The 22,804-nt window shown below is 29.2% G+C and overlaps 10 protein-coding genes across 10 annotated transcripts; 5 read left to right on the plus strand and 5 right to left on the minus strand.

Annotated features, from left to right (window-relative positions):
- Window positions 1-318: 318 nt before the first annotated feature.
- cubi_01603 (uncharacterized protein) lies at window positions 319-1,518 on the minus strand (the record flags this gene model as incomplete). Its single annotated transcript, XM_029018615.1, has 1 exon — window positions 319-1,518. One exon carries the CDS (start codon window positions 1,516-1,518, stop codon window positions 319-321), a length of 1,200 nt encoding a protein of 399 aa, XP_028873842.1.
- A 788-nt stretch (window positions 1,519-2,306) lies between these two features.
- On the plus strand, window positions 2,307-3,494 carry cubi_01604 (uncharacterized protein; the record flags this gene model as incomplete). The annotated part of the gene is made up of 1 exon (XM_029018616.1): window positions 2,307-3,494. One exon carries the CDS (start codon window positions 2,307-2,309, stop codon window positions 3,492-3,494), a length of 1,188 nt encoding a protein of 395 aa, XP_028873843.1.
- A 50-nt stretch (window positions 3,495-3,544) lies between these two features.
- On the minus strand, window positions 3,545-6,127 carry cubi_01605 (minichromosome maintenance protein MCM7P; the record flags this gene model as incomplete). Its single annotated transcript, XM_029018617.1, has 1 exon — window positions 3,545-6,127. The coding sequence occupies one exon, from the start codon at window positions 6,125-6,127 to the stop codon at window positions 3,545-3,547; it is 2,583 nt and encodes an 860-aa protein (XP_028873844.1).
- A 360-nt stretch (window positions 6,128-6,487) lies between these two features.
- On the plus strand, window positions 6,488-7,331 carry cubi_01606 (phosphomannomutase; the record flags this gene model as incomplete). The annotated part of the gene is made up of 3 exons (XM_029018618.1): window positions 6,488-6,659; window positions 6,715-7,091; window positions 7,152-7,331. The coding sequence occupies 3 exons, from the start codon at window positions 6,488-6,490 to the stop codon at window positions 7,329-7,331; spliced, it is 729 nt and encodes a 242-aa protein (XP_028873845.1).
- A 21-nt stretch (window positions 7,332-7,352) lies between these two features.
- Window positions 7,353-8,993, minus strand: cubi_01607 (WD repeats-containing protein; the record flags this gene model as incomplete). Its single annotated transcript, XM_029018619.1, has 1 exon — window positions 7,353-8,993. The coding sequence occupies one exon, from the start codon at window positions 8,991-8,993 to the stop codon at window positions 7,353-7,355; it is 1,641 nt and encodes a 546-aa protein (XP_028873846.1).
- A 254-nt stretch (window positions 8,994-9,247) lies between these two features.
- Window positions 9,248-10,123, minus strand: cubi_01608 (uncharacterized protein; the record flags this gene model as incomplete). Its single annotated transcript, XM_029018620.1, has 1 exon — window positions 9,248-10,123. One exon carries the CDS (start codon window positions 10,121-10,123, stop codon window positions 9,248-9,250), a length of 876 nt encoding a protein of 291 aa, XP_028873847.1.
- A 1,084-nt stretch (window positions 10,124-11,207) lies between these two features.
- Window positions 11,208-13,295, plus strand: cubi_01609 (poly A polymerase; the record flags this gene model as incomplete). Its single annotated transcript, XM_029018621.1, has 1 exon — window positions 11,208-13,295. One exon carries the CDS (start codon window positions 11,208-11,210, stop codon window positions 13,293-13,295), a length of 2,088 nt encoding a protein of 695 aa, XP_028873848.1.
- Window positions 13,296-14,082: 787 nt separating this feature from the next.
- Window positions 14,083-16,070, plus strand: cubi_01610 (uncharacterized protein; the record flags this gene model as incomplete). Its single annotated transcript, XM_029018622.1, has 3 exons — window positions 14,083-15,639; window positions 15,707-15,958; window positions 16,005-16,070. The coding sequence occupies 3 exons, from the start codon at window positions 14,083-14,085 to the stop codon at window positions 16,068-16,070; spliced, it is 1,875 nt and encodes a 624-aa protein (XP_028873849.1).
- Window positions 16,071-17,210: 1,140 nt separating this feature from the next.
- On the plus strand, window positions 17,211-19,302 carry cubi_01611 (uncharacterized protein; the record flags this gene model as incomplete). The annotated part of the gene is made up of 3 exons (XM_029018623.1): window positions 17,211-18,803; window positions 18,905-19,138; window positions 19,213-19,302. 3 exons carry the CDS (start codon window positions 17,211-17,213, stop codon window positions 19,300-19,302), a joined length of 1,917 nt encoding a protein of 638 aa, XP_028873850.1.
- Window positions 19,303-19,396: 94 nt separating this feature from the next.
- Window positions 19,397-22,447, minus strand: cubi_01612 (WD repeats-containing protein; the record flags this gene model as incomplete). The annotated part of the gene is made up of 1 exon (XM_029018624.1): window positions 19,397-22,447. One exon carries the CDS (start codon window positions 22,445-22,447, stop codon window positions 19,397-19,399), a length of 3,051 nt encoding a protein of 1,016 aa, XP_028873851.1.
- Window positions 22,448-22,804: the final 357 nt, after the last annotated feature.

The following is a 22,804-nucleotide window of genomic DNA, read 5'->3' on the forward strand; positions in this document are numbered from 1 at the left end:
AAAATGAATAAATAAATAATTTAACACGTATTAATCTAATTGTACATGCAATAAAAATTTGAATTAAGAATACATTTTGGATTCCAAAATCATTATTATAACATTAAGAAGAGTTTAAGAAAGTTGAGAAACTGAATATACAGAAAAGTATCTCTTTTTCTCCTTAGTGTGATTTCACAAATTAAACATCACAATCAAAAATGGATTTCACTGGTATAATAATCACTTTAAAAATTCTCAAAAATACAGAGATATGATAATATTCTTGGAGAAAAAAATGGAGTGATATCAGCATATAAAGACTCAAATGTTATTATTTTAGTAAACCTTTGGGTATTTATCAAGCTTTCCAAGTTTTGACTTTTTAAGTACTCCAATATCAAGACTAATAATATCCTTAAGAAGATTTTGGATATTTGGCCTCACATTAGGGTTAGACTGTAAACATTTTGAACACAACTTTTTTAAACATGATGGGAAGAAAGAAGGTATTTCTGGGGAAGTACCTTTTCTGATCATACTAATTAAAGTATTTTCATCACTAAACTTTGAATAAGGTATTCCTCCACCAAAAATCTCAATAATACAACATCCAATTGACCAGATATCAGTTTTATCATTGATGAATGATCCAACTCTGAGTGATTCTGGGGAAATATATCTCACTGATCCCCCATTGTTGTCTAGTCTGTAATATGAAAAAGTCCTCTCCCTTACATTTCCAAAGTCACATATTCGGATACTAAGATCTTTTTTATTTATTAAAAGATTGATGGTTTTAATATCTCTATGTATAAATCTATGAGGAGCACATCCTTCATGTAAGTAAGCTATAGCTTTGACTAGTTGAACACACCACATTTTTCTAATTTCAAGTGGAATAATATTATTTTTAGAATATAAGACTTCAAAAACTGTTCCTCCATCCAAATATTCCATTGCAAATCCGATTTGACCTGTAGACGGATTTAAAATACCATAATATTCTACTATGTTAGGATGCTTAAATATCCGAACATAATTTAATTCTGATTCTATTGATTTCAATCTTTCATTTGAAAGCTGTCTATTTCCATCTCCTGTATTTCCTCTCGTAAATAATTTTACTGCAATTTCTTGTCCATTTGGGAGATTTCCTAGATTATTACTTTTACAAAGATTTACTACACCGAAGCCTCCTGAACTAATTTCTCTAACAAACTCAAACTGAGTTGAATTGATTAATTCATCAGCAGGTACTTTCAGATTATATTTTATCTGTCCTTGCTCATTTTTTTCTAAAGTTACTACTCTTGGCATTAATTGGTGAAGATCATCCACCAATGATGTTCTCATCTTAATGCTACATCTTGTAGACCCACCTCTTCTAAAATGGACATCTTGGGGATCTAGGCTATAAACTTCCAAGTTATTACTTAATTTGTCTTGATTTAAATGATTAAGCTTTTCGTCATTATCAACTTTATTTTGATAACAATTACTATCGCTTTTTTCAATTTTAGTCTCACTAAAATCCATTACTTACAATTTTCCAATACAATTTATTATTTAGAAAAATTCTTCCAATAAATTCTTTAATATAATGTAAAAATTGTGTGTATCACTTTTTAATTATGTTTCTTAATCAATGGTGATTAAAATTATTTTTTAAGATAGTACGAATACTATATAAGAATAGTTTTATAGTGAAAGATGCAAAAAATCTGACAATAAAACAGCTTTATTAATAACTTAATCTATACTTTTTTAAACCTTATTCATTATTGTTTGCAAAACTATTTGTTTTTTTGAATTTTCGTTTTTCAAATTTTGCCATACATTAATTATATTTCTTTGCATGCATTTTTTTTTTAGATACCTTCAAATATGGCGCCCGTCAGATTGGCGCTATATTTAAGTCGAGTTGTTTTCTAATATTTTCATGAAAAAATAAAGTTAAAATAAGGAAATAATGATTGAAAAAAACTAGTACAACTCAGTAATTTTGGGGATTTGAATATTTATTATTAAGAAAATGTTTGCCAGAAATTCCTGTTTTTGAGTGAAGAACAATTCAGAAATTATAAAGGTATTTTGTGTGCGCACATACATATAACTTCAAATTTGTGATATACCTATTCTTTAAATAGCAGAACTGATAACCTCAGGCCAAAGTTAATAACTAAAAGCAAAGATCTCGTTACTTTAAATATTTAATTATTAAATTTCCTGACTTCACACACTGTTTTTTTAATTTTATTTTTAAATAATAGAGATTTAAGAGGAAAGAAATTCTTTGTGGATGAACTTACAAACAAATATCAAATATGGACCTTTCTCCAGTTAAACCCCAATCTGATAATGTTCTAATTGATCGCTCGTCTTATCTTGGAATTCTTTTAAATATCTTATTAGCTTTAATATACTTTGTACTTGGCGCTCTTTCTGTACTACAGTCTTTATCAGCATTGGAGTCAAATATATCAGAAAATGTATTTGAAACAAATGGAACAAAAATCAGGCCTTACTTTCTGAATGCATTTTCTGTTGGTATTATTTCCAGATTGTTATACATTATTGTTTATTTGGTTGTTAACCTAATACCGAAACTAATATCAACTGGACTACTAAGCAAACTAAATATATTAAGGATCTTTGATTACCTAATAAATATTATATTTGTTGCATCATATTCTATAGTAATTACACTCTGGAGTTCAATCCTGACGGATTCTAGAAGTTTTGAATTTCAAACTATCAACTTACTCAATTTTGCATTGTACATAACTGGTGGGGGAATTCTGGCAATTACTCTTCTCACTACTCAAAAATTACCTTCAGTTTTTAATATTCTTTACATTCTGATGGGTCTCATGCAGTTATTGTGTTCCTATTTTTGGGTCTACTTTGGATCTTCCTTAATAATAAATATTAAAAGGCGCCAAGCCATGCACAAGGACCTACAAAAGGATCTAATTTCAAAAAATGCAAATTTTACCTGGAATACAAACTCTAACGTGAATACTAACGCCATTAATTCTTTTTTTGATCAAGTTGGGAATAATTCTTGGCTCCAAAATGGAATCTTAAACAATAGTCAGGTATCAATTATACATTTTAATCAGAATTCCAATGCAATTACTGCTTCATCATCTAATAACTCCAATAGTTCAATTTTGTCAGACCTATTTATATACAACAAAGCTTACAGCTCATCTATTAACAAGCTCAGGTTTAAAATTCAAGTTCTTACTTTGGTATGTCCATTTTCCTTGCTTATTTCTAGTTTGTATTGCTTGCTTAAAGGATTTGGAATAGTGAATTCTAACTCAGAAATCCTACTAAATACTGTATGGACTTCATTATACACTTTTTTAGTAGAGACAATTCCGTCAATAGCTTTAATATATGGCTTTTGGAGTAGTAAGAATTCATTTTTAGGCAATTCAATCTATAAAAGTTATAATAAACATATCGTAGAAGACAATTTTAGATGTTATACACAAATCTACTAATTCTATTAGTTTCTCTCCTTCTAACTACTCCAGTTTTCTCTTCATTTTATTTACGAAAAATCCGTGATAAATGAGATGAACTGTCCATCTTTGCTTTTTGATAGTACTCCCAGCTCAATGTACTCATCAATAACTAGCTCCAGTTGTTGCTTAAGTAATCCCCTATGTGAAATTCTCGTTTCAATGTCGGAAATTGATATTTCAATCATCTCATCTATCATTGATTCTTCATCTTCCCTTGCAATTTTCTCAGCTTGTTTACGATGTATATCCTTGATAATCTCAATAATTTGATCTCTAAAATCATGTCTTTTGTTCTTTGCTCCAGGATTTGAGAAGCCACCAGTATTTCCTGGCTTTGTAACACTTTTCTTGCTTTCAATCATTAGTCTGGTTGCCTCTTCAAAGTCAGCTCTTTCTACTATATTACTGAATCTGAGCCTAGCTAATGCCTGTGATAGTCTCAGTATTCCTAACAAAGTTCTTGGAGTTGTATAAGTCTTTCTCCAATCTTCTCTTGTCACTTCAATCTTTTCTCTTCTTCTCAGCTCAACATAATGCTCAACAATCTCTGAAACTAGCTCTTTTGGAACCAAGGGGGTATAACTCTGAGCCTTCTCTATAAAATATCTCATAAATACTGTGGAAAATACCCTCTGTTCTTGGTTAATGTTATTCTCATTTTCATTATCTTGTATCTCATCATTATTTCTTCGTCTTCTAGCTTTCTTCGTTGAACTTCTTGAATGGCTAGTCTGGTCCATTCCCATTCCCTGTCTCTGCTGAGAAGACATGGATCTATTAAACTCAAAGTCATCACTCGGAGCCTTTTCATTTTTATGTACATAAAGAACGTGACGAGCAAGCCTTAGATCCTTTTCCTTATCTGGAATATCAAGAAGCAAAAATTGAAGGTCGAAACGAGAAAGCAAAGAGTCTGGGAGATTCATATTGGCAACTGGAGATTTCCTAGGGTCATATCTTCCTGAAATAGGGTTTGCTGCTGCCAAAACAGATGATCTTGCATTCAATGTTGTAGTAATCCCAGCTTTTGCAATAGATACCGTCTGCTGTTCCATAACTTCATGGATAGCTGTTCTATCAGATTCATCCATTTTGTCAAATTCATCAATGCAGCAGATCCCGTTATCTGCGAGAACCAAAGCTCCCCCCTCCAAAGTTACCTCTGAGGTATTCTGATCCCTAACTACGGAGGCTGTCAAACCTACTCCACTACTTCCTTTTCCTGTGGCATAAATTGATCTTGGAGCAATTTTTGTGATTTGGGTCAAGAGTTGGCTCTTTGCAACTCCGGGATCTCCCATCAATAAGATGTGAATATTTCCTCTAATTTTCATCCCATCATTGACTTTATTTGTAACTCCTCCTATTAGCTGTAGAAGAAGACCCTTCTTTACATCTAACATCCCAAATATTTCAGGGGCAATACTATTGGCCAGTTTGTCATAAAATTGGGAATGAAGAACCTCATAAGCTCCCCCTCCTATTCCACCACTAGATCCATTAAGAGCATCCTCTTTACTCTTCTTTTCCCTTTCTTTCTCATCATCCTCCATTTGCTTTACCAACTTCTTTTCGTATTCCGTCAAAGAAACTTTCTTGGTGGTAACAAAGCTGTGAACGTAATGTACCTCAAAATATGTATCTGCTGTCAGACCCGACCTGAAAGCCTGAAACCCCTCCTTAACTACTGGAAGAAATACACCAGAAATAGTGACGTACATACCAGGTAGTAACTTTCTTGTGTTCTCCCCCATTGCAATAACTTTCATCGTTCTTGGTACATTCCCCGTTGGTACTTGATCTGCCGGTTCCTGGATACGAATCTCCTGGAATTTAGTAAACTTACTCTCTTTGATATTACATTTTAGATTTCCTGTCCTCTTGTTATTCTTACATTGACTTGATTCGCAATCAGATAAAGGCATATAATTGGTGCCTTCTACAGATTGCCAAATTGAAGAGCCACATACTTCACATGTATAATTAACTACTTGTATTCTTGGCTTCACATTAGAGACACGGGTAACTATACAGTTCACCTGAACATAACCGCCAACATACTCTGCTCTGACTTCTCTTAGAGGTGTAATTGGCATCCTTTTACTTGCTTTAATGTAAACTTCAAAGCTAGATCTCAGATAAGCTGGGACATTACATGTCTTCATTGCTTCAGATCTTTTGGTATTATTTATCTCTTCCAGCTTAAAGTCTATTATATTTGTACGAGTAGGTACTGGTAAACAGTTATCTGCTGCTATATAAATAAGCTGTACATATCTTTTAGTGTTTGATAATATTGAATGAACCAAATTATTATATTCAGTTACCTTATTTTCGTACTTCCCAAAACTCAATATATCATCAATTTCCACATAAAGAACACTACTTTCTTTATTAGATATACTCTGTAGGGATTTCATGTACTTTCTATGTTTCCAAATAGACTCTTCTTTCCCTACTTCTTCTTCAGCAGCCATCATAACCACATCTTCTCCTGAATTTTCTTTTGTATCATACTCTTCAAAATTCTCCAAAAAATTTTGAATGTCCTTAATGTGGTCATTATACGCTCTCACTTTCTCGTGAGCATTATCTACTCCTATTGCCATCTTAGTACTTTCGAACTTGGACTTTGAATATGCTTTCTTGAGCACTCCAGTTCTCTGATGTGACCACTAAATACTGCTTTTTTAAAAAATGTGTCACCTTTCAAATGCAGTTTCGTATTAATAATTATTTGCAGGCTTTTTCTTAACCTCAAATCCCCATTACTTGGTGTTATTAATCACAGTGTGGGGTTAGCCTTTTTTTTGCCTATTAGTTTACATACCGGCATGTTTTGGCGCCAAACATCATAATATAAGGAAATTTTTTAATAGTGAAGAGAAAATAATCTGATTTTGCCTTTTTTTTTAATAATTATTAATAAAAAATAAACTTACACACAGTGATTAACAATAGAAAGGCAAATGGAACCAAAAAAGTTATTTTTGTTTGATTTGGATGGAACTCTTACTCTTCCAAGAAAACCAATAATGGAGGATATGGTAGTTGCACTCAAGAACGCAAAGAGCAAGGTTAAGATAGGAGTGGTTAGTGGATCTGACTATAACAAAATATGTGAACAGCTACAGAATAATGGTAAGTTTAAGATCTGTTTTTTTTCTACTGGGAAGTAATTAATGTGTTTGGTTAGAATTGAGTTGCAGTCATTATATATTCAGTGAGAATGGGGTGGTATTTTATGAGGAAGGAGTAAAAGTATGTGCAGAAAGCATCTCAAAACACTTAGGAGAGGAGAATATCAAAAAATTTGTCAACTATTGTTTGAGATATATTGCTGATTTGGATATTCCAATAAAGAGAGGAACTTTTATTGAATATAGGACAGGAATGTTGAACATATCACCAATTGGGAGGAATTGTTCTTATGAGGAAAGGCTAGAATTCTTTGAGTTTGACCAGAAAAATGGAATTAGAGAGAAATTTATTCAAGATTTATCAAAGGAGTTTTCAAATTTGGACCTTCAATATTCAATAGGAGGACAAATTTCCATTGATGTTTTCCCACAGGTAAGCTAAGAGGTATTTAGAACTCAAATTTTATGACTTTATTGATTATTATTTATTCAGGGATGGGACAAAAGGTACTGTTTGAGACATGTTGAGAACATGTTTGACGAGATACACTTTTTTGGAGATAAAACGTACCCAGGTGGAAATGATCACGAAATCTATAATGATAAAAGAGTCATTGGACATAATGTCATTAACCCAAATGATACAATTCAACAACTAAGTAGACTAATTTGACTAGAACTACCCAATTAAATACTAATAATTGGCATTCCACATATGTAAATATCCACTTTGGTCTCCCGAAAACATTAAATTAGAATAGCAATTTAAATGTATTATGGATACAGACTTGGCATTAATATGTGCAGAAAGTCTTTTTAAGCATTTACCTGTTCTAACATTCCATATACCTATATCATTTCCATTTGGATGAAACAAGGTGTCTTGATCTTTAGAATCTAACGAGAATCTTTTAAAGTATTTTTGGATCTGGTCATCTATTCCTAATTCAACCAGTCCATCCCCTTCCCAAAAAGCTTGTGACTCAAAGCTGTCATAGGAAACATAACAGTTCTTTCCATTTAAAGCATTCCAAAGTTTGATTGTACCATCTTGAGCTGAGGATATCAAAAATCTCCCATTCTTCAAAAACTGACAAAACCCTACTCCACTTTCATGAGCATATCCTATAGTCCTAGGTGCACTAATCCCAAAATGGCTTTGATAAAAGCTCAAGAAGTCGCTAGAGCTTTTTTTAGAGATCTTTGATTCATTAGTGCTTTCCTTTATAACCTTAAGAAATTTTTTCTCATCTTCATTTAACTCCTGCTCTCTTCCCTGTTCCTTATTCTGTTTATGTCGTCTTTCTTGACTTATCTGTTGGCTCTGAAAATCCTCTACTCCTTCCTGAATCATTTGTTGTCTGAGTAACAGAGGAGTCATGCTATTTGTTTCCTGTACGAATTCCCAGTCTGTTAAGTTACTATTCATGTATAGAAAAGGTTGAGGTGCAAATCTAAGGTCCCAAAGTCTAATAAAACCGTTTTGGGATGTGGTTGCTAATATATCCTCGGAATCAGTCCTCCAAGCTACACTTAGTACTGGTGAATCTGGTCTGTCTAACTTGAGGTTAGTAGTTTTTTTGTCTAAAAATAAAGTTTGAGAAAACTCTCCAATTCTTAAGTCAACTATTCCCACTGTTCCATTCTGTATAGCTAAACTTAAAATATTCGGATTTTTTTGACTTATCAGGGAGTAGTTTATTTTGCTGCTAGATCTTAAAGTTAATGCACAACTTCCTTCAAAAGTATCCCATATTTTAAGATTTCCATCCCATCCAGTTGTCACGAATAACTGTCCATCATAAGGACTCAAATTAATTGAAGAAACCACTCCTCTATGATTCTCATTTTCTCCAGGATTTAAGTAGTGTACAGGCTCCAGCTTAAAACTTCGTCCCCTTTTAATTTTCCTTTTTTCATTTTCTGTTAGTACATACCCTAATGGAAACTTCAATTCTGGGCCCTTTCCATTGTTTAAATCCCTGTACTTAAGCATCTCATTAATATTATAAATTCCAACTGCTCCTCTTGTGTTACTTATTGCTAGTAATCCTTTGTGACTGGAAATTGAAGTTATCATTGAAGTATCCTTTCTGTTATTAAGTGATACATTATTAAGCAAAATTGGAGTTACAACTTTTTGATAACTCTTTTTTTTGTATAGTGACCCAGTTTCAAAATGGTTTCTTCGCAAAACAGGATGTATTCCCTTGTTATTAAATAATACTAAATCCAATGCCCCCACTTGTTTATTGTTTGTTACTTTCTTCCTTTCAAAAAGAGTGCTTATGCTTCTTGGGATCTCGAAGTTCTCGTACTTAGATCCGAGATTCATCCCTAAAGAATGTTATTTACATTATTCTTTTTTAGATAATTTTACTTTTTCCTAACTTTTTTTCTATTCAAAAAAAAAAAAAAAAAATATTTATATTCTTTTTTCAACATTGCCGGTATATAAAGATCTAAATAAAGGTACCGAACACTAATAAAAAATTTTTTTCGAAGTAAATGAATTAAAATAATGGTTAAGCTAAAATACTGATTGAAAAGTAATCATATCATTAAGACTAAAGTAATCTAACTCCTAATTTAAAAGTCTCTAACAATATTTGAGTACTTTAGTTTGCTTTGCTCAATATCTACAATACAATTAAACAAAACCTCCTTATTGAAATATAATAAATTGCAGCTTCTTAGTTGTTTGATCATTTCTAAATCACTCTTTGAATCGCTTTCTGGAAGCTTTCCTTTCTCAAGATCCGAATTGTTTTCTTCACAGAAACTTTCTTTTTGCTGATGATCTATTTCTGAACTGGCTGCAGTTTGCTTACCCACATTAACAGTAGAAGTTGTTGCTGCTGAACTGGAATCGTGAAATGGAGAACTAACAGGATGTAATGGAGCTAAATTTGATCCCTTTGGCTTGTTTGTATTAGCTACTGCTGCTGCTAACGTAGGCATTGAATTGATTGCCTCCTTTGTATTCAAAAATTCAACTTTCTGACCTCTGGCTGCTAATCTTGCTCTTACATTATACTTCAAAGTTTCTTTTGGCTTCTCTTTTTCCTCATTATTTGTTATATTTCTATCCTCTTCTTCACCTGAATTTTTCCCCATTAAAGATGATCCATTTGTTCCTGAAGAATCTCCTGTCTTTGATTTCCATATATTTGAATCAAAATCAGGCTTTGATGTCTTTACTGCCACTACCATTTGAGAATTTGTTGGTTTCCTTAAACCATCCACTGATAAATTTTTACTTGAGATAAAAAAATCGGTAGTATCTTTCACATCAGCATTAATAGACCAGTCGTCTATATTCCCCTCTGATATTACTGATGATATATTTGGGTCACCTGTAGCTGCCTTCAGTCCGCCTATAATTGGTTTCTTGGCACCAGACAAGTCTCCTAAACCCTTAGACTTTTGTTTCTTTTTTTCAAAGAACTCATTTAACTTGCTCATTTGTTCCTTACACACTTCTTTTCCTTTTTCTCCTACTTTTTTTTCGCCTTTTTTTACTCTACAGTCATAAAATAAATGACTTTTGGCGCCATTTTGGCGGCAATTTTGTAGTTAAATAGTAATAAAGTAAATATATATTAAAATACATAACTTATTAAATGCAATAATCGTGAAACATAACAAGTAATTCTGTTTATTATGGAATTGTTTTTTTTTAAATAAAAACATCTTGGCCAGATTTAGAATATTTTAGAGATATAATATTAATAGAAAAAGTGATAGGCACAAGCCAGAGAAAGTGAGATTTTGAACAGACAAAAACTAAAACTTTTCTTCACGAGAGTGAGAAAGAGATAGAGAAAGAAAAAAAAGGGAATTATTTTGAGACTTAGATAAGATAGATTATAAGGAAATTGTTTATTTATCACCATTTCACGGCCTTCTGAACAGTACAAAATAATTATAAACTTAAACTAATTTTCATAATAATTTGTCTAAAATATATATATTAATCACGAACAATAAAGAACCAGATGGCTTTATGCTGATTTTTTAAAGAATAATAGATATATATAGATGCTTACGTGTTTATATATGTGAATATTATAAATAAATATATATCTATATATATAAAATATATATATATATAGATATATATTTATATATAAACCAATCAAATATAAGTATTTTTATCTGCATATGTATGCATTAATTGAATAGTATTTGTGTATACATATAAATAAATATTAATATATGATTATTCTTATATTCTAATTACTTTACTATTAATATAATTTTAATTACATATATTTAAATATAAAGCTCATAAATTTTGAAAATAGGAAATTAACTTGGTATTATCATAGACTAAGATTTCTACAAGAGAAAAAAATCTGGAGAAATTGTATCTTGAGGATATTTTAGATAATTCAACTACATTATTGATATTTTTCTCTCTAAAAAAAAAAAGAAGAATTCACAAATTACTAAAGGAATACACTAAGAAATATTAATTCCTGTTCTAGTTGGTGTTTTCAGCAATAAAATAACAAATAAATCATAAATTACAGATCATTAGACTAAAATGGATCTAGTTAATTTAGAATTATCTAAAGGTTTAACTTCGGTACCCAAAAAACAATATGGGGTAACTCCACCAATATCAGAAGCTATGGCAACCCCTCAAGATTATAAATTAACAGAAAACTTAATAATTGCAATGAGACAGGAAAATTTGTATGAAACTGTAGAAGGTATGAAAAAAAGAGAATATGTATTAGCATCTCTAAATAAATTGGTAAGAGAATGGATATATGAAGCAAGTTTAGAACATAGTATGAATGAGGAGGAAGCACTTTCTGCAGGAGGAGGAATCTTTACGTTCGGATCATATAGGTTAGGGGTTGTAGCAGCAGGATCTGATATTGATACATTATGTATAGCACCAAGACATATTTCAAGAGAATCATTCTTTTCTTTTTTTTTAGCAAAGTTACAACAAGATATTAATGTATCAAAAGTACAACCAGTCCCAGATGCTTATACACCAATTATCAAAATGGTATACCATGGAATGGAAATGGATTTACTATTTGCATGTTTAAATTTATCAAGAATCCCAAATGATTTAAATACTTTAGATGATGAATTACTTAAAAATGTGGATGAAAAAACAGCGAGATCACTGAATGGGTGCAGAGTAAATGATATGATATTACAGCTTGTACCAAATAAAGAATCATTTCGAACAGCTCTGAGGTTTGTAAAACATTGGAGCAAAGCAAGAGGAATATATAGTAATGTACTTGGATATTTAGGAGGAATATCATGGGCAATATTGACAGCAAGAATTTGTCAATTATACCCTAATGCTGCTCCAAGTCAAATAATTAATCGATTTTTCTATATTTATAAAACATGGCAATGGAAGAATCCCGTTATACTTTGTGAGATAAAAGAGGTGCCTAAAAACACTCCAGGATTAATGGGTTTTAGAGTATGGAATCCTAATTTGAATCCACAAGATAGAGCTCATGTAATGCCTATAATCACACCAGCATTTCCTTCAATGAATTCAACACATAATGTTACACATACAACTTTAAGAGTAATCACAGATGAACTTCAGAGAGGCTATCAAATAATTCAAGATATAGAGAATGATAAGGCAACTTGGTATGATGTTTGGTCACCATTTTTATTTTTTGAAAAGCATAAACATTTTATACAGGTAAAAATGTTGTCAAACAATGAACAAGCTTTTCATAAATGGATTGGATGGATTGAAAGTAAATTAAGATTCTTAGTTAGAAAACTTGAGACATTTAAAGGTCTTCAAGTTAGGCCTTGGCCAAAAGCAATTCAAGAGCAAGATGAAGCTAAAGATGGATTTAGTTTTGCTCAAAGTATGTATATAGGCTTAGTTTTGAATAATAACAACAATACCGGACCTACTGGAGTTACTACTGGGATTTCCGGATCTTCGGAAACTGCTCCTGTTGTAGATTTAAGAGGAGCAATACTCGACTTTGTTGGGTTTATTATGAATTGGAGTGAAGTTGAAAATTATAAAGATTCTATTGATTTAAAGGTTAGACATTTGAGAGCCAAAGATCTTCCTAAGCACCTTAGAGAACAATCCAAAGCTAATGCTAGAGCTACTAATAAGACTAGCACCAATAATATAAATGTGAACTATTCAGTGAAGGAAACTCCTTCAAGTTTTGTTTCTTCGCAACAATCAACAAGCTCTTCTAATAAAAGAGTCAGAAATGAGGATGAACTAACTAGTAGTATTACTGGAGATTCTACCTTAAATAATAGCATTAAAAACCAATTAAATAATAGTCATGATCTAAACAATGATACTAACAGCATTATGAGAACAGATTCTCAATGTGAAGATGAATTTGCTAATATTAGTAAAAAACTTAAAGTACTACCTTTAAAGACCCCAAATATAATTTCAAATGATTCAGAAACTTTATGCATAGGAAATAGTGGTGATAAAGAAAAAGAATTTTGTGAAATTGGTAGTAGTAACATTCCAAAAATGACTAACTCTAATAATTTAAATGGAGCCAAAAATCCAAATGTAGTTTTGAATCAAATTAAAAGTAACAATATCAGACAACCTTTTACATTGAGAATAAATATGTCAAAAAAAAAGTGATTCAGTTAACCTTAATTGGAAAGTTTTAGTTTGCATTTATGAATTTGTTTTATTTATTTCCAAATTAAAATTTGATTTGTTAAATAGTGATTAAATCTACTTCTCTACTATTATTGTTAACTATTTTACTAATATCAAAATAATACTCTTTTTTTATATGCATTTATTATACTCTCACCCATCCCCCCAACAATTATTTAACCAAAATGTTTGCATGCAAACACGTAACTATATATTTTGTCAACATTTTAAACAAAAGTATAGTAATCAAAGTAGTAAATTTGAACAAGAAGATATTAGAATAGACAAATTAATGATTTAATTAAATACAATGAATTAAATAGAATTAAACATTAAATAGGACAAAAAATAAAAATTCAAATATTTGAATTAAAATATGTATTGAAAAAACTAAACAAAGGTTCTTAATGTTGTATAAAAACTAACAAGATGGCTTTTTATCCCATATATTTAATTATTTTTTTTTTTACTAGTAAAATTATTAGATATAGAGAGACAAGACAGAGACAACAGAAAAAACAAATTAAAATATTTTTTGCTTTTGGTGACGCACTAATATTCGAAGAAGACGAGTTTCGCAAAGAAAGAGATATTCCGGTATTCTTTTCTGATATTATTCTAGAGATTTGATGGTACAAAATTTGAAATTTATTAATAAAAGAGAGAGAAATATAGAAAAAGAAAAAAAAAATTAGAACTCCGGTTATTATATCAAAGGTCAAATGACCTTTATTAATTAAATTTTATTGTTATACTACTAGAAAAAATGAGAAAAGCCATATTTCTAATATTTTTAAGGCTAGTAGGTGGTGTCATAAGAAAAGGAGAAAAAAACCATGATTATTCATTTAATACTGACACATTAGACAGTAATATAATCAATAATAGTCAACAGTTAAATGAATATGTAAACCCAGCAAATATTCAATATTGTGCAGATACAAGCAATTTTGAAAAAATGAGGAGAATTCCAAAAGTGAATGATACAGAATTATTTAATCAAATGAATTTAATTCAAGTACAATTAATAACTAGGCATGGAGCAAGAACTCCAATTAAATCAGTTAAATGTTGGGAAGGGTTTTACCAGAGTTGGAATTGTGATGATTTAACAACTTTGTTTCAAACTTCAGCTTTTCATAAAAATACTGAAACTCAAACTTTAAAATTTTCTAAGCATTATATTAAAGAATGGGAAAAAAATTTGAATGGAACATGTAAAATGGGTCAATTAATTTTACAAGGATATGAACAACATAGAATTAATGGAAAACTATTGGCTGAGGCTTATTTTAAAGAAGGAGAAAATCTAGTAACTAGAAGTAGATTCAAAATAGATTTTAATTTAAGAGACGAAATATATATTAGATCTTCGGATTTGCAAAGAACTATTATGTCTGCTTCTGCATTAATTACAAGCCTATTAGAAGAGATTTTTGGTAAAGAAGAAACTTTTCAGAATATTGAAAGTCTACCCATACATACTTTAGATATACTTTCAGATTATTTGTTTTCCAATAAAAACATTGTTGATAATTCTCGAGATTTAAGGCGTTTATTTAACTCTAAAAAATTTCAAGAATTGATTGGAAATCATACAAGCTTATATATGGAATTATATGAAAATGCTAAAGTAAAGAATATTAGAAGTTTATGGCCATTTGACTTAATTGATTGTATATTAACATCATTATGTACTGGGAATTATAATAAACTTCCTGCTGCTTTTTTTAAAAATAATTTACTTGAGAGAACAATTTCGGCTGTAGAAAAGGAGGTGTCTGCAGTATATAATTGGGACAACTCGATTATATCAAAATATGATATTGGAAGATTTTTACTAGAAATTGTTAATTACATTTTGGATGTTATACTATTTACAGAGAAGAAAAATGATGAATTTTTGAATATTAGTGTGTTGTGTTCAAACACCAAAGAGATGAACGACAATAACTTACAAGAAATTCCATATTTATTGAATCTACTATGTAATAAGTATGAAAGTTACTATGCTATAAATAATGGGGAGATTAATATTAAAGTACCTAAATTCATATTATTTTCAGGGCATGATACCACTATTATTCCAACATTAGCTTCTTTAGATATTTGGGATGGACATTGGCCACCTTATGCTTCTACTCTTATAATAGAAGTTTATTACAATCCTTTTATTAAAAAAGAAAGTATTGGTGATTTTAGTACTGATCAATCAAGGCTTGAGTCTAGTCAAAGTATTCTTCCTTACTATATAAGACTACTATATAATGGAGTGGTGTTAACAGGCAAATTAAAGGGATGTAATGGAAACGAAATTTGTCATGTAAGTTTTTCCCTATTTAAATATAGAGTATATTCATCTAATTTATTCATTTTCTTCCTGATTTTAGGTTTCAAACTTATTTTTGGCAAGCAAATTTGCTAGTTTAAACAAGATTAAGAAAGATTTAGCAGTAAATTCCACCAAAAGATCAGATAAATTTTCAAATAAGAGTCTTTCTCATGCAAATAATTCAAATCAAAAATCTAAAAAATTTGATGTGAACTCCTCTAATGGAATTTATAATAAATCCTATTCACATTACTTTTTTTCTTTTTTATTGGGGGCCTTGACTAGCTTTCTAGTAATGTTTTTAATAAAAGTAAGTTGCTTATTTTAATATGATTATACTTGATTGATAAATTTAGAAACTTAACTTGCTGAGATCAATATTTAAAGATTTTGATTTGAGTACAAATGCCCAAATTAATTAATGAATAAATTAATATAAATAACTTTAACCGAAAAAGGCAATTATATGGTGAAATTCAACAAACTGAAATTTGTTTGTGAATCATTTAATTTATCAAGGGGAATAAAGGAAAAAACAAACGGAAATTTGTATTTTTTACCTTTTATAGAAATAATGCTGTTATTTTGTATATTACAGGAATACTTGTAATATTTTTATATAAAATTATTTTTTTTCACAGCATTACCTTGCACTTTCTCCTATTTTCGATTTTCATATTGTGAATTTGGGCCAATTTAAATATTTTTGGGTAAAAAAAGAGTGAATGTTAAAATATGAATGTTTGATTAATGGATAAAAATATTTATTTTTATTCAATTGAATTGAAAATATTTCATATTTTAAAGAATATTTCTTTGATGCTATTCTTTTATTTATTTCATTAAACTCTATTTTGGAATTTTTCTCTTCAGAAAAACTATACTTTAGTTTTTTTGAAATTTTATTAAACATACTCGAATCAAAAACTAAGTTACAAGGCTAAAAGAAACTTTTATTCTTTGGTATTTGCTCGCTTAATTGTAGAATTTTGAATTCTAAATTAACCACATATTTAATGTAATAATTAGTTTGTCTTTTAATCAAATTCTTCTTAATAGATTTTTTTTTTTTGCTTCTCTTCAATTAGTTTACTATGAATGGAATTTCTACTTACCGGTAATTTGTCCACATGAAAATGCATGCATGCAATAAACATGTACTTGCATGGAAAAATGATAGAATAAAATGTTTGTGGATAAATAATTAATCAGGGAAAAGAATTGGAGGGGTAAAAATCTGAAATTAAAAGAAAAAAGTATTATAATAAAAAAATATAAATATTTAATGATTGTATGTAATATAATACATACAAAAAAAAAGTAAATTAGAATCGTGAAAAAGTGGATGAAAATGTAAAGTTGAAAAAAAAGAGATTAACAAACAATAGAGGGTTAGAGGGAAAAATTAATATAAGATTTTAATATTTTAAAAATTTCACATCACGTGAAATATAATATGAATTATTATTAAAATAATAAAAGTTGAATAAAATCATTTTTAGAAAATATATATTAAATCAGTAAGAAAGAAAGAATTTGAAAAAAGAAGAAGATAATAAGAAATGAAAAAAAGAATAATACTTTTTTTGATAAAATTAATACTAAATAATGTAATTGTTTTCGGAAAGTTAAAGGAAGAATGTAATCAATTTGGTGGCAAAAGGTGTAATGAAATGAGTAATTATGAGTTTTTTACCGAAAATGACCAGGAATGTGTAATTAGTGGATTATGTCCGGAATATTATAACTTTTGTGCCGAGCCAACTGTATTTGAAAAAACCAGAAAAATTCCAAAAATCAACGACCCAAATTTATATGATTCAATGAGATTAATTCAAGTTCAGTCAATTATAAGACATGGTGCGAGAACTCCAACAAAGTATCATAAATGTTGGGAGGGTCTGAATCAAAGTTGGAATTGTGATGAACTAGTGACTACAGTTCAGGCAGCAGCTTTTGATATGAGAAATAGAACTCAGACTTTAGAATTCTCCAAGCATTATGATATTAGACAATGGGAAAATAATTTGAATGGAACATGTAAAATGGGTCAATTAATTTTACAAGGATATGAACAACATAGAATTAATGGAAAACTATTGGCTGAGGCTTATTTTAAAAAAGGAGAAAATCTAGTAATTAGAAGTGGATTAAACATTGAAAATAATTATAGAGATGAAATATATATCAGATCTTCAGATATGCAAAGAACTACAGTTTCAGCTGCAGCATTACTAACCAGTTTGCTGGAAGAATTTGTTGGTAAAGAAGAAACATTCAAAGTGTTTCAAAAATTCCCATTACATACTATGGATATCCAATCTGATTACTTATTTGCAAATTCAAATGTGGAAAATATTACCGACCATCTTCGAGCTGCATTAAGTTCTAAGTCTTACTTTGATATTGTAGATAAACATCAGAGCTTATATCAAGAGTTGGAAGATAAAATTAAAACTCCACTTTTAAAGGATCTTTGGCCAGGAGATATTATGGATTGCATTATGACAACTATATGTACAGGAAACCATAACAAACTTCCCAAGGCTTTTATAGAAAATAACCTATTAAATAGAACAATTTCTGCTATAGAAAAGGAGTTATCTGTGATTTACACATGGAATGATTCAATATTATCAAAATCTGAAATGAGCAGACTACTATTCGATGTAAGAGACTATATTATAGATGTGATACTATTTAATGAAAAGAAAAATGATGGACTATTTAATATTAAAAGACTATGTTTAAATATTAATAATAATAATAATAACCAAGATATCCCATCTAATATCAAATATATACTTAGTCCACTATGTAATAAATATGAGCATTATTATTATTTAAATAATGGGGAAATTCATATTAAAGTACCTAAATTCATATTATTTTCAGGGCATGATACCACTATTATTCCAACATTAGCTTCTTTGGAAATTTGGGATGAGCATTGGCCACCTTATGCTTCTACTTTTATCATAGAAATTTACAATAATCCAATGGGTTATAAAGAAAGAAGAATTGATTATGATTATTTCCATGACGAAGAAAATGAATTCTTTCAGAAATTTCTTCCTTACTATTTAAGATTACTATATAATGGACAAGTTATAACAAACAGATTGCAAGAATGTTTAGGAAAAGAAATATGTCATGTAAGTTTACTTTCAAAATAATTTATGAAAAAAAATCAAAAAATATTAATTATTTCTGTTTTATTTATTTTAATGATTAAATTCTTTTCCTTCCTATTTAGATTTCAAACTTCTTTAAGAAGAGCAAATTTGCTCAACAAAAAAAGATTTACAAAAGAGAAAGTATGGAAATTAATAAGAGCAGTATCGAAAATAATAAGAAAGAAGAAGATCTTTCAAGTCTAGAGAATATTTCAGCTGAAATGTTGAATGAAAGTTCTTTATATAATGCAAATTACATTGCTTGGTTTTTGATTGGCTTTATTACATGTATTGTACTATTATATGTATTAAAGGTAAGTTAATCATATTTATTCAATTATTAATATTGAATAATTTATTATTTATTATATATAATATTATTTTTCAGGGAGTGAGATTTATTATTTCAGTCTTAAGTGGATTTAACATAAATAACTTTGGAAATAATAGTGCACCAAATAATTATCAAGCACTATAAAGATTAATATTGGAAAAATAGTAATAAGATATATTTTAAAAGACAGAATTATAAGAAAAATAAATATCAAACAAAAAATAAAATACTTATATTACTAATTTTTAAATAAAGTATCCAAAGTAATTCCAAGAGCATCATCATTTAGATTACTTTGGTTAGAAATTTCTTTCTTTTCCAAGTGGTTAAGATGATTACTCTGAAAAATTTGGTTTGAAAGGAATAAGTAATCCAATATGTACGATTTCTGATAAAGTGTGGATAAATGTGCTTGGATCTTCATATTATAAGATCTAAATGCTTGTACAATTTGTACAAAACCTTCAACTTTATAAAGTTTGTGAGATTCAATTTTAGTCAATATGATATACATGAGTGAATTTGAAATCCAAACAGTTTTTGAAATGGTAATCCATTCAAGCATAAAACTAAATAAAGTTGATAATTCCTGAGTTTCCAAATTCTCAATCCATTCAACGATACTTTTAATATTATTGGTCTCATCTTTAACAGTGGATTTTTCTTCAGAATTGAGTATTTTAAACATTTCAGCATGATTAAAACATGGCTTTAAAAGTTTCTCAAGAATCAGATAAGTTTTATACTGTAATTTCTGGCCTAAAGAAAGATTTAAAGCATCTAGATACTCTTTTCTATTGAAAAGCATATCAATTTCATTAATATCTTCCATTCTTTTAAGGCTTTTAAGGTTTTTCTCATCCTCAACCTGTTTAGTATTGTCCATCCAAAGTATAAGTTGAGAATCAGATCCACCTGTTGCCATAAATCTAGTTCTTTGTAAATTGCATGAACTGGTGTTATCTAATGTGGAAGAATCAGATTTATAAATATCATGGTCATTATTCATTGACAAATTATTTAAATTTGACTCTTTAAGTAGATTCAAGGTCCAAATCCTATCATTATGCCCAGAAAATGACTTAATACATTCACCAGTTTTTATATTCCAAAGCTTAATTAGATTATCTGAACCACAAGAAACTATTTGAAGACCATTTCCGAGGAAGTCCACTTGAAGAACTGAACCGTCATGGCCTTGTAAAGTTTTGTTGCATTGAAATGTATTTAAATTCCATATTTTAATAGTACTATCAGATGAAGCACTTACAATAATCTTTTCAATAGGAGAAAAGCTGGATTGCCATACACCACTGAAATGACCTTTACAAGTTCCTTGAAGTTTTAGATCAGGAAAAGACCAAACTTTGATGGTTTTATCTTCAGAACAAGTTGCAATAAATTTGTCATTATGAGATATACTAATATGATTAATTTCTTTTTTGTGAGCTATTACATTATGTATAGCAATTACAGAGTTTTGGTCATTACAGAATTTTTTGCAAGATTTTGAAAAATCTCCTGGCATAATATTAGCAATATTCCAAGCTTTCAAAGTGTTATCATTAGAGGCGGAAAATAAGTAAAAGTTGGTATTTCCACGTATAAAAGTTTTCTTTTGAAAACATAATGCAGTAATTAATGATGTATGTCCAGTAAGTACTGCAAGACATTCTTGGTTATAAGTGGACCAAATTCTAATAGTTTCATCTTTACTTCCGGTGGCAATTATATTTGAGCATTTGGAAATATCCATTGTTAAAACGGTGCTTTTATGACCAATAAGTGTACTTTTAAAATATGGATATTTATTTAATGACATAATTTGTGGAGTTTCTGTACTATCAAGAATTACACAGTTTAATGATTTTTGTTTATCATTTATTAATGAAATATTATCATTATCATCTTTTAAATTCAAACTATTATGTTGATCATGGGGATTATTATTAATAAAAAGGGCTAATTGAATATAATCTGGAGTATTTCCAAAAAATGTGGTGAATAAATTAAGGCTTGGGTAAGATAAGATAATAATATTTCTGTCTTCAGTAACCAGGATGAGAAAGCTATTTGATGGTTTTATATTATTTTCGGACTCTCTTTGATAGTCTAAGAACATGTAAAGAATTGCAGATTGGTTGGAAGAATAGCTTTTTGGCGACAAAGTTTTAATTGAAGAACCTTGAATTGGATTCCAAAATTGAATTCCAGATTTTTCATTACCTGACAAAATTACCCATGGACAATTTTTTCTTGAATTAACTTCATGGCTGTTATTATGAACACCATTATTATCAACAATTTCATCGTCTTTAAGGTTAAGTACATTTGGAGTACATTTTAAAGAAAATACAGTTTCAGATGTATGGATTTGTTTAATTGGCTTTAATTCTAAACTAACAGTGTTTTTTTCAGCTTTTGAAGAATTTTCCTTTTTTCTTTTTTTATTGGATACATTATTATCTCTTTTATCATCAATTTTGGTATTTAATATTCCAATAGAAGTTGAATTAGGGATTTGATCAAGATCCCAAATATTGATCATATTATCAGCTCCAGAAGTAACTAAGCCTCCAAGGGAATTGCTGTTTAAACTGATTTCAAATAAATCAAAAGAGTGTATTACACTATAGTGGGAATTAGTTTGTACAATAATTTGATTAGTAGTTAAATCATAAATGGAAATAAAACCTTCAACACAAGTAGAAAATAAAAGCCATCTTTTGTTATGAAACTTTAATTTTGTAATAAGAGACTTATGAGCCTTATAATTATGCGTTGTAAAACCTCCAATTGCATCATATATTTGAATTGTACCATCAGTACCTCCAGTTGAAACATATTGACCAGTAAAATCAAATTCTATTTCAGCTATACTAGCTTGTCCAGATTTCCAAGATTTCAGGTACTCAAATTGGACAGAATTAACAACTTCCAATTCATCATGTTTAATAATAACTTTCCAAAGTCGAAAGATTCCTTTTGATCCAATTGTAAGTATTAATCTATTGTTAACATTTTTATTAAAATATCCAAAAGTGATGATTTCTTCAGAATGTTCAGTCCCCAAAACTTCATCTTGGTTATAAGGTCCAATAGTAGAGATTACAAATGGACCTTTTTCTATAGAAACTGCTAAAATGCAACCATCACAAAGCATGTAAAGTATCTTTGAATGATTGTCATATTCCACTTTTCCACCAGAATATAATTTTTTAAAAACTTTATATTTTGTCCAAGAGGATGAAAGTATTGGATCACTGTTCACTATGATATCTGTGCTCATTTGAATAATCTTCCTTAATTATGTATTACTTAAGTTTACTTAATATTATAAGATTTATGACTGTTAGTTGAAAAATAAATAATTATGAAAATAACCAAAATCTTAAATAATTTAATTATTCATGAGTGTATTTAAATAATATTAATATTTTTTTGATTTTTTTTTATCCAAGGATAAAAGTACTTATTTTCTCTCTGGTTTTGTTATCAAAAATAATAAAAGATTGAAATCTTCAATTAAATAATATATAAAGTGTTTTTGAGAAGATTAAATCAATTTCCAACACAAAAATTTATTTACTACAAAAAAATTTACCAATTTTATTATTTAAGGTCTCCTTCCTTTGAATCAAACCGA

The sequence above is a fragment of the Cryptosporidium ubiquitum genome, assembly GCF_001865345.1.
Source record: "Cryptosporidium ubiquitum isolate 39726 chromosome Unknown contig_20, whole genome shotgun sequence".
In the NCBI taxonomy this organism is placed as follows: Eukaryota; Apicomplexa; class Conoidasida; order Eucoccidiorida; family Cryptosporidiidae; genus Cryptosporidium; species Cryptosporidium ubiquitum.